Source organism: Chlamydotis macqueenii, chromosome 4 (genome assembly GCF_036417535.1).
Source record: "Chlamydotis macqueenii isolate bChlMac1 chromosome 4, bChlMac1.mat, whole genome shotgun sequence".
Taxonomy (NCBI): domain Eukaryota; kingdom Metazoa; phylum Chordata; class Aves; order Otidiformes; family Otididae; genus Chlamydotis; species Chlamydotis macqueenii.
The window spans coordinates 34896841-34908489 of NC_141559.1; the positions used below are offsets into that span (position 1 = coordinate 34896841).

The 11649-nt window shown below is 46.5% G+C and overlaps 1 protein-coding gene across 1 annotated transcript; it reads left to right on the forward strand.

The window, feature by feature from the left end:
- The first annotated feature begins 404 nt into the window (after positions 1-404).
- On the forward strand, positions 405-1475 carry LOC147600927 (inositol 1,4,5-trisphosphate receptor-interacting protein-like 1). The gene has a single exon (XM_086747723.1). The coding sequence runs from the start codon at positions 468-470 to the stop codon at positions 1473-1475; it is 1008 nt and encodes a 335-aa protein (XP_086603849.1). The 5' UTR covers positions 405-467.
- The last annotated feature ends 10174 nt before the right edge of the window (positions 1476-11649 follow it).

The following is an 11649-nucleotide window of genomic DNA, read 5'->3' on the forward strand; positions in this document are numbered from 1 at the left end:
AGGCGAGCCCCTCAGGGCAGGGCACGGCACCTCCCTCAGGGCTGGGGAGAGAGGTGCTCGGGGCTCCCTGTGGTGGCAGGTGCCCAGAGAGGCCGTGTGGATGTGTCAGGACGCTGTTGTGTGTCAGCAATGGGGCCTCAGGAGGCTCCGCTCTGGTGTCCCTTGCCCTTTCACGGGGCACAGCCCAGCCAGGGGCTGGTCATCAGGGCGGCTTGGGCAGGACGGGCCCCATGCTGGTTCCAGCCAGGGCCCGCGGCCCCTTCAAGCCTGTTGCCAGCAGTGCCCAAATGCTGTGTGGGAAGAGCCTGTGGCTCCCATCCCTGCAGTGCTTGCAAAGCCTGCCCTTGTTCCCTCCCACCTCTCCTACGGGCCCCCAGCTCCAGGCAGCTCCTGCCCCACTGCCCCGGTCCCGTGCTCCCTGCCACCCAGCCCTGCTGAGCCCCTTTTTCTCCTGCCTCCTCCAGGCCATGGCTGCCGGACTTGGCCTCCTCGTGATTGTGCTGGCCATCCAGCATGGGCTGAAGGGCCATCATCAGATAGATGTGGCCACGGCCCAGCGGATGCAGCAGCGTGAGGAGCATCTGCGTGAGAAGATGATTCAGCTGCTGGAGGAGATGGAGCAGAGCAACTCCACGTGGGAAGACTGGCTCCTCCGGTCTGTGTTGCAGCACCGGCTGCTTTTGACCGTGGCGGGAGCCGTGGTCCTGCTTGCTGAGATCTGCTGGCTGGCCAGGGAAGTGAAATTTGCCTCTGTCAGCTGCAGTGAGCAGGACAGCTCCAGCAGCGAGGAGGCGGAGGAGAAGGAGGAAGATGAGGAGGAGGAGGAAGACCTCAGTGGTGTCAAGTCTTTGGCTTGTGCATCGCCAGTGCAGGGCCTGCCTGAGACGTGCAAGGTGCTGAAGAAGCTGGTGGGCGACCTCCTTGATATATGCCAAGTGGTTTCCAAGAGGACTTTGATGCCGCAGATGCAGCCAGCCGTTGGGATGGATGACAGCTATGAAACCTGGCGCATCCATGAGGACAGCATCTCCTACCGCCTGCTGGTGTTCCTGCGGCCACCCCCCGGGCACTCTTTCAGCCTGGAGCCGGCCACCACGGGGCAGCTGGCAGCAAGGCGCTGCAGCGTGCGTGTGGGGCTGGAGTGCATGTGCTGGAGGGAGCAGCTGCTGGGGGACAGTTTGTGCTTTCTCCACCATCCCGAGGACAAGCTGCGGACGGATCGGAGCTCGTACCTCCTGCGTACCCTCTGCACGTGCTCCTACTTAGACGTGGAGAAGATCGCCTGCTGGGCCCAAGGGCTGGTGAGATCAGCCTGGCTGCTTTTTCCTCAGTCGCACGACTGCCAGCTCATGGTGCTGCCCTCCTCCCACTCCTGCAGGTTCCAGCTGACAAGCCCCTCCAAGATGAACATCTGCACTGAGATGACTTTTGCAGTGCAGCAAGGCAGCTCAGTGTCCTACCTGAGCCTGGAGTAGGCAGAGGCCGCCTTCACCAGCAGCACAGCGCGGCCGGAGAGCTGCGCTGCTGTCGAGGTGCAGCTTTTCAGACCGAGGGCGACGCCACCCAGCAGGACAATTTGCACGTCCCAGGTCTGCAGCTCTGCGCCCACGTGCTGGTGGCCCCAGGCTTCTCCAGCCATGCCCGTGACCCTGAGGACCTGCTTTCCTCTCAGACGGACGGGGCCCGGGCGACAGTTTCGCACACCGGGCCAGGCTGATCGCAGAGACTGCCTGGGGAGTCTGCGCCGCAGATGTGGACAAACGAGGCGTGGAGATGACGCTGCTCGAGAGGAGCTGAGCGTAACGGGAGTTTGGGGAGTCTGCCCTGGTCCAGCTGAAGATGCCATTGCAGCTGAGAGTGCTGTTAGCACGTATAAGGGGATGGGACCAGCCATCCCACTGGAAAGAACTGATGGGCCCTGTGGGCCCTTTATTTGATACATTGTAAATAACTATATAATTTTTATTGTAATGAAAATAAATGAATTTGTTTTAACCAACTCTCTGTGAGTGTGCCTGGAAAGCCCTTGAAAGTTCTAGCCAAGCCCACGCAGTGGCTGCTGGGGTCTCCAGGTAACGAGCACGCCTAGGAGACCACCTTAACCAATGGGGGCTGACCTGACCGTATCGGACCACAAGCCCTGGTTTCCCTTGGGTTGTAACTGGTGTCTGCTGGGAGACCCCTTTGAGGCAGCGTTCCTTGAAGCAGCAGCTCTCAATTGGAGATTCTGCCCTTGGATCAGGATGCCATCCAAGGAAACCCTCCAGAATTCAGTGTCCTTACCTCACAGAGGAGTGGTTACACGTTTTAAGTCATCGTTCTAAGCTTACATTTGGTTAGTTACCAAATCTAGACGCGTAAGTCTGTAGGGCCAGATGGGATCTACCCAATGCTACTGAGGGGGCTGGCAGAAGTGTTCACCAAGCCACTTTCCATCACTTATCAGCAATCTTGGCTGAGGTCTTAAAGGGCTTTTCCAACCTAAATGATTCTATAATTCTATGATTCTTATTAGATAAACTTAATGTTTGATGTGAGTTTCCATTCACAGTTATTTCACTACTGCTTTGTGCATTCTAGTTATACTTATGTCTCCTAATATATTGTGGGGCAACCATATCCATCAATTTACAGAACACCACAAATTCCATTTAAAAAAAAAAAAATCCCCAGAAAGTCTTGGAATCTCATGTTTTTGCAAAGCTGGTGTTTTAGAAATTTGCAGTGAGAAACAAGCTACTTGGAGTTTCCCAATGCTTTCCAGAAGGTAAGAGTATGCCTGCAGATAGCTATTGCAGAGCAGCCCCAAAGCTTCCCAAGAGACTCACTCTTCACTTTGACAGATGCTCTTCAAACAGAGTGAAGAGAGAGGGTTCACTCCAGGTGTCCATTTACAGACATCTGCGGATTGCTGGGTGTCCAGAGTATTGGAAGGGTACTGGCAGGTAAGAAAAAGAGTTTCCAGGAAACTCAGGCCCTTCTGGGCCAGCAGTTTGAGGCTGCTGCAATATGCCATAGAACCTACAGAGACACAGGACTATTCCTAGACAAGTTCAACATCTCAGTCCCAGCCCTATTCTCTGCTCCAGAGAGCCTCACAGTCGCATTTTTCATCCCCTTGGCCTCTGTCACTGGGAAAAATTGAAACAGAGTAGCTGAAGTAGGAACAGGTTTAGATCAACTCTAAATGCTTTTGCATCTAATGTGAGAAAGAGTAATTAAGAGCTGCTTAAAAGGTAAAATAAGTGTACCAGAATCTTATATAGTTTCTCACCAGTTGACAAAAAAAGCACTTAAAACGTTAATTTTTCTGCAGTGTAAAGGTGAGATTGATTCACAGAAGAAGGTCACTTTTTTCTCCTGAGGTCGTCTAGCTAAGAATGCTCTGTCCAGAAACCTGTGCTGCTTCTATGAACAGGGTTTGAAGCAACTGCTGCGTGACCAGCTGGACGATCATAAAGCTAAGATGGAACTCAGTGCAATCTTATGCATGACAATGAATGCCACGGGTTCATCTATGAGATATCTGCCCACTGAATAATTTAATTTTTTTTTAACAAAACGATGTATTGCAGATTCTCTTCGAGCAAACATACTTGGATTCAATGATTAGGAAAAAAGCAAGTTAACTTTGCCAAGTAGGTGAGGTTGACTGTGTACCAAAGACACTAATAGTACAGATGGAAAGAAACAGCTTGTTCTGGTTTTATTTAGTGAGGGGGGGCTAAGGTGGCAGCTTCTGGAACAAGCTGCTCTAGAAGTGGTTCCCCTTTCTTCAGTGGACTCGGCCGGGCCTAGGGCGGACCCGCTGCTGGCTGAGGCCGAGCCAACTGGTAGCGGAACGTTCCGTGATAATGCCTCTGTGCTAATGTATTTAAGAAGGGGAAACCAGAAAAAAAAAAATAGGAGAGAAGATGTGAAGATGCTGAGCAGGGGCAGAGACGGGGAAGCGCGAGCCTTGTGGGCCTTGCAGGCCTCAGCCTCTGGTCTCCCGCCGGGCGGCTGTGTGGGCCCGACTCAGCCCAGCCCGCCTGCAAGAAGTGGAGAGGAGATGAGACGTGAAGAGATGCTGAGAGGCGTCTGCCTGCCTGTGGTGAAGAATTTTTGTGGTGAGAGGAACGGCTGCAGACGCCAAGATCATTGAAGAAGGAGGGGCAGGAGTAATGCGGCTCCTGACCAGAATTCCCCTGCAGCCTGTGGATCAGCCCACGTTTGTGCAGCCCATGGTGAGGCAGTCTGTTCCCCTGCAGCCTGTGGTGATGACCGTGGTGGAGCAGGTTGTCCCCCTGCAGCCCATGGAGGTCCACAGAGGGGTCAGAGATCCACCTGCAGCCCATGGAGGACCCCACGTCGGTGTAGGTGGAGGCCTGAAGGAGGCTGTGGCCCGTGGAGGGCCCGCTGGGGCAGCCGTTCTGGAGGGAGTGCACCCCGTGGAAGACAGGACCCACGCCGGAGCAGTTTCACGAAGGACTGTGGCCCTCGGGTGGGACCCCACCCTGGAGCAGGGGAGGAATGTGAGGAGTTCTTCCCCCAACGCCAAAGCAGCGGCGTATAACAACGCGTGATGAACTGACCGCAACCCCCATTCCCTCTTCCCCCCTGTGCCGCTCGGGGGGCGGGGGAAGGTGGTAGAGATAATGTGAAGCCCGGGAAGAGGGAGGGGTGGGGGCAGGTTATCTTGTTCTCGGTCTCATTATCCTGCGGTGTTTTTAGCAATAAAAGTAGTTTTCCCCGAGTCGAGACTGTTTTGCCCGTAATGGTGACTTTAAGGATTTCTCCCTGTCCTTATCTGAAACCTGGAGCCTTTTTTCTTACATTACCTCTCCCTATTCTCTCGAAGGGTGCGGGGGTGAGAGAGATACTGCGTAGTCTGGCCCCTACTGAGGCTGAACTACGACACAGCTCCTAACACAACGTTTATGCATACAAACGATTATTAATAAGAAGTCTTTCTTACATCCGCACTGAGATCACAAAATAAAAAGTGCTTTAAAAGAAAGCAAATGCTGCCGCCTAGGGAGCAAGATGAAATCCACAAATTTAAGGCCTTCATGCTGACTTGTCTCCCACAGGATTCAGACCATAGCTCCCTGTTAGACCTCTCCTTTCTGCAGCTTTAGATAGGTGCTCTCCCATAGACAAGGGTTTTCAACAGCCAGCAATATTTTTTAAGCCTTAAATGTATCAATGGAATCGTGGTGGGTTTGATACATTTCTGTCACACCCAGGAGTACTTCAGGATCCTCAGTCCTGAAAGACTCTGCTAGCAATTCAGGGAGGGTTGTTACCGCCTCTGGTTGAGAAAACCTGCAAATCCTCAAAAGAGTGACTGAAGCAAAGGGGCTGAGCACATCCAAATTGCCCACAACTAAGCTGGGAGCTGGAGTCCAGCTGTCCCAGAAAACACACCTGCAGTGTCTGCTGGGCAACAGTGTGTGGAGACCAGGAAACATTTTTTTTTACCTACATTTCCTGGACAATTTTATTTTAAAAAATATTTCCACAGGAGGAAGAGTTGGGAATTTAATCCATTAAAAAAGCTCTTCTTGTAGCTCAACCAGGAACAAAATAATTCATATCTACCCTTCATTAGCAAAAGCCAATAAGACATCTTATGACCTTCATTTGACCTAGATGGATGGCTGCACATTCTCCTCCCAGTCAGATCAAGACTGTGCTGATCCTGGGGAGCTATAAAATACCATAAAATCCTGATCAAATAAAATATTATCCGCCCATCAGATAGAAAAGAGATCCTTTCATACCTTGTCTCACGATCTGTTTCACTAGCTGTCGTTCAGCTAGTATAATCCCTTGTGAGCCTCATGCAGATACAATAAGCTAATGAGAATGCTTGTCGTAAGGTTTACTGATGTCTGAAGGTTACAGTAACATCCTTCTGAGTTACTGATTTTAAATAGTTCATAAATGCCATGAGTAGATGCCAGTCAACACTTTGAGCAATCAAAGTGAGATATGGATTTTAATGTCTCTGATAAATCAAACATGGTGGTCACCAAGCATTGGTGACTTGTCCTGTACTAGTCAACTTTTAATTTCAAGGAGTCTGGGATTTTATCAATTCCTGTCAGAGCCAGGCATGGCATGACTCAATGCTATACACCAGTCTCTCTGGCAAGGAGAAATACATCTCTTTGCTCCAGCTAGAAATGTATGTTTAAACAGTTTGAAGAACAGCAAGAAGTATAAAGCACCATTTAAAATGAAACAAGAGAGAGCAAAAGGAAAGTTGGGCAACATAGCTACAGCAACAAACTTTCAGACCTGTTCCATCCAAAAAACACTTTGCCCGGAGGGTGAATAACAGTAAGCCACCTGAAAATAAAAGTCTAATGAAAATAAATTTATAAAAATAAGGAGATTCTGGGCAACTCCTGCTTTCAATTATTCTGTTTATTTATTACAATAAGAAGAACAATATAAAAAGTTTAACAGAAACATAATCTCAAGAGAAAAGAAGTACTTGGTTTTGTGGAAAAGTTAATGCCGCCCACTCCAGGGAGCTCTGGGTACCAAGATGGAGAGGGCTGCTAGATGCAGTTCAGTGTGTCTGTGGCCTCAGCACCTGGGTACTTCACTGGGCTCTGAGCCTGCCCCATCACCTTGCCCTCCAAGTAACACACTCCGGAAACAGGAAGCATGGGAACACAGTCTGGCTTCAAAAACCTCATTTCTGAGTGACTTCCCTGAGCAGCAAAGGCTAGAGTTGCCAGCAGTGAAACCATTAGTTGGATGATGACTTTGGGAACAATTAGATTGTTGTTCAAATTTTGGGCAACTAGAGCACGTGGAAGTCATCAGTGTTGACCCACTGTAGCCACTGATGCAAGACCCACAGGCTGTCTTTCACTCTTTGCCACTTAATTTTGCTGCTTTAGCAATCTGCCATCTAGACAACTTCCTACCACACCTGTAGGTAAAATGGACCTCTAACAGCACCACCGCAGGCAATCGCATTAAATCGCATACTGAAATTCTGAGACATCAACTTTTTGATCTATAGAGGTTCATAAATGCCAAATTGCAGTACAACACTGGATTTTTGGGTTTTGGTTTTTTTTTAGTTTGGGAAAGGATACAATTATGTTTTACATTCAGCTCTGGAAGGATCCAGTTGACAGCACTGAGGGTCATTTATTTGTGAACATTTATACAGCTAACAGGACTGGAGTTGTTAAAGTTCCCTTGTAAGCACAATTAGTTATCAAAATAGAAATACAAACAGAAACAGCTTATTGTTTCCATCCACTTGCTAATTCATAGCATAGGACACAAGTGCTTTGGCATTTGGCACAATTTGAAGAAGTAAAAATTTCTAGTTCTGGATGTGGAAATGACAGCTGGGAGCACACAGGAACTTTCTCAAATGGATTTGCCACCAATAGAGAAATTGATTTTCCCTCCACAACTGATACCTTGTTGGGAGGCTCCGGTTATCTTTCTTTTCTGTCCACATACTCCTGTCTCCACATGACAGCTTTAGCCTAAACTTCCAGCCCTCCTGTTGTGCCACACATGACATCCCACCGTCAATGATTAGCCTTTGCATGAAAGAGATGAAAGCAGGCATGTACTGGGAGACAAGGATAGCTTTGACCCTTTAAAGGAACCCTTTAAAGACGGAAGCATTTTTGTTTTTCAAAACCAAAGTCACTGACCTGTAAATGTTCATCAGGCATGAAGTGTGCTGTACATCTCTGCCTGTGCTGCCACTGCCCAGCAAAGCCTGACACAGGCATTGTCTGGGGCCGAGGCTAGAGCAGGCGCCACTTGGCTTGGATCAAAGGTAGAAGCCAAGGTTGTGTGCCCCCTGCCCGTGCCTCCAGCACTCCAAAACAGCCCTTACTTGGGGCAGGAGCAGAGGGTGCCCAGGTCACTGCCCTCGGCTGGCAGAACCTGCAGGCAGGGAGCCAGGGGCAGAGGCTTGGTACGTCAGGCTGCCATCACCAGGCTTTGTTAGCCGCCACAGGAAACCCCTCCGGTGGCTCCCCAGGATCTCAGATCCTCCCAGGAACAACAAGCAGCTGCTGCTGCCAGCACTGCCCACAGTGGAGGTGCTGGGGCCTCCCAGGTTTGCTGTGGGAGTGACACCGGGTACCCATTCATTTCCTTCTCCAAAAAACTGACCTACTGGTATACAGTCAGGACATCTCTTTCTTACCCTATGATCTATCTTGCATGAGAAAATAAATTGCGGTTCAAGTTATAAGTGTATTATGGCTATGTTTATAAACACTTTTTAATACAGGAACAGTATTTTGTTTAAACAGGCAAACTTATTTATTAAGACAGGCTACACAGAAAGTACATTCAAGGCATTGTTGCCATTTGGACTGCCTACATCTGTCTCATTTTCTTGACAGTTGGCTGGCATATTCCGTTCTTGAAAATCTAGACATCCTTCTTATTTTCACTGCAAGTAGAACAAAAATATTTTAGAAGAGAAGCACTAGACTTGGATTTAACAGAGGCATTTCATAAAGAGGACTCGCTCATGTCTTTCTATGGGTTCAGTTACATGCAGCGATGCATTTAATTGCACCACTTATGGCAAACACTACTGCAAAGTAACTGTGATGCAAAGATTTATGAATCATACACACAGAGCAAGTAACTTACCAGAGACAGCCTCACTTCAGGCTTTGTTACTTGTAAAAACCTGATAAAGCCATCTGCAAATCTGAGAAGTATCAAACCACATGGCAAATCCCGCCATGAGGACTGTGTCCATTACAAAGCACTTAGGCAAGTCAAATGTCACAGTCTCTGAAGTGGGAACCAGTTCTACTGCTTACAAAATTTCCCCCTTTCACTTGGGAATTCAGTGGGAACAGTATGCACCCTGATGCATCTCTGCATCCCAGGCTTCACCAAAATTTGAGGGTGTGGTTCTCTGAATGCTGGAATTTTCTTTAAGGAAATTTTAGCCAAGTCTCCCTTAGTTTGGGAACATCAGATTTTTTTCTTTAAGTCCCATACATGGTACTTTGGGGTGCTCCAGTTACAAATCTCAGTTTACCAAGCAAGTACAGATACAAAAAGAAAGTGATAGAATCCAAACTGCCCTAGATCTTCAGTTTGCTTCCCTATCTTAATAGAATCAAGCTGGTTTACTCCTCATGAAAATCAAGAGGCTTGCAATTACCCAAAAGCAGGGACAATCTGTACTAATAGTGGTATCAAGGATCTTTTAACCAGAAGGTAGTGGAGCAGATTAGAAATATGAAAGGAAAAATCAAGCTCAGGGGATGTGAAACAGATGTAAAGATGTAAGGAAAAGTTCTGGCAGAAGGACAGCCCTTACACTAAACCCTGCAGCGGCAGCTTAAGCTGCTGCATCTGTTTCCAAAGACGTGCCTGTAGTGCTGCCAGACTAGGTTTAAACTAAGATCAGCTGTTGTCACTGCTACTGGACACAAAGTGGGGAAGAGATGGGAATTGCATTCTAGCACCCATTTTAAAATGGGTTAGATCTAAGCTTTAAAAATAATAAAAAAAAGGTAGGGATGAAGATCAGCTTTGGTCTTACAGTTAACATGGTGCATTGCAGAACCAGGATGGGCAAGGTTGTGCTGCAGCTTTGCTCCAAGTGTTTTATCCTTGTTGTGTTCATGCCAAGTCAAACACTATAGAACAACAACTCCAGACTGAACTAGAAAGCTACTGAGTATGGCAGCTACTGAATTATTAAAGGAAAAAAAATCAGGATAGTATTTGATCACCTTGTGCTCCTTCAGATCAAAATGCATGTTTCTGAGCATGTAAGATACTAGCAAAAAAGATGGTTAAGACAAAAATCTACCTTGTGTGTGTAACTGGATTAAAGCCCACGTTTCACAGAAAACATGTACATTATGTCTCATACTAATAAGATGTAAGGCCCATCATGGATTACTTAAGGAATTGAGTGAAAAGAAACAGATTTGCCTGGAGAACCCTTTGTGCTATGTGCAGTGCTGTATCAGGAATCTGCCATGCACCCATCTGGAATGGAGGGATCATGCCTAAAGATCAAAACGTCCTAGAAATGTAAGGTTGGATCTCAAAGCCCATCATTCTGCTCTGAGAAAGGATCAAATACACTGAGATGCTCTCCTGTCTATATTTCCACAACAATGATTTGCACTCTCTATGTGTGATACTTAGCACTTCTCTTTGACTTCTATTGTACTGATTTCAGTCCATTTCTCCAGATCCCTGGGAATTTTGATACTGTCCTGCACAGATCATTGTATCTCTTGCTATTTTGCAAATTTTTATTGTCTTGTTTTGGATATCCAATTCATTACAAAAATACTGAATTATGTACCACACCTAAAGGAAATACCACTTTATAGCTCTTTCCAGTTTGACTGTAAAACGCTGATCACTGCTTTTAAACCACAGCATTTCAAAGTGCTGTGACTTCATTCTTTAACAATTTCAGCTAAATAACTATTTGTCTTCTTATGTGAACATCAAGGGGAGCTATGTAAAATACTTTACTCATGTCATGGAGCCACACTTTTGTTGCTTCCTACTCTGCTAAAAAAGTTCCTACTCTTGCCAAAAAAAACTAAATCTCACAGATTTGGTTGGATTATTTCTGACAAATCTGTATCGGCTTTGCTTAATCTGTTTTTTACCTCTGGCTGTCTACAAGTCAGTCTCTTAGTAACTCACTCCAACATCGTCCTAGGCAGCAAAGATGGGTAGGCTTCTAATAGGTAACATGCCAGCACCTCTTTTTGCCCCTTTTCACAGATTATACTGTGTGTGCAATCTGTGCAACACACAAAACCCACATTGATTCCCTGGGTTTTTTTTCCAGATTGTAGGCTTAGCAATTCTCTTTGCAATTTGTCATTTGCTTGGATAGTTTGTGATGTATTCTCGTGAAAATGCTACCAAACTCTGCAGATCTGCATACCTTTAAACGTACTTTGACACCTTCTTCAAAATATTATTTCTTTATGTGTTCTTTGATACCTTTGATACTTTCCTTATTCTGGCCTATGTTTCCTCTGTCTTGGCAATTTGAATTTTGTAAATTATCTAGTCTCAATTAATCTTTCCCTCAGCCCAAAGTCAGGAATATATTTCAGACTTCCCTTTCTTGAGATCTGTCTATTTGTAATTTTGTAAATGCCTGTCACTGCTGTTGTGCTACTTCCACTTCCTCCCTCTGCTGGAAACAGAAATCCTGTTATTTCATTTATATAAATTCCTTTCACCATCCAATTCAATTCATTAGCAGTTCCTCTCAGTTTGTACTGGGAGGATGCTCTATAGATGTTTCCAGTCCATCGTAATGGGGGGTAACAATGCTCATTAAGTACTGATTTTGTATGTTTTCAATTTGTTTTAAAAAATGATTAAATTATTAAAGAATAAAATACGCTCTCTCAAATATTAGGAGATCCTTTTCTTGATTTTTAAACAATCTGAATGGCTAAGTAGTATTTTCTCCTAACATCTGGCATTCTTACTGTTCTCTGTGAAAGGAAATATAGGAGACTGGATCTTGAATGTAAACATTATGGAATAAAATCTGCATTTTGGGTGAGATCTTTCATGTTTTCTGATGGGGAGTGTGGAAGAGTCCAGCATTTTATTTAATGGCAACATGGTACTGCATGAACATGACAG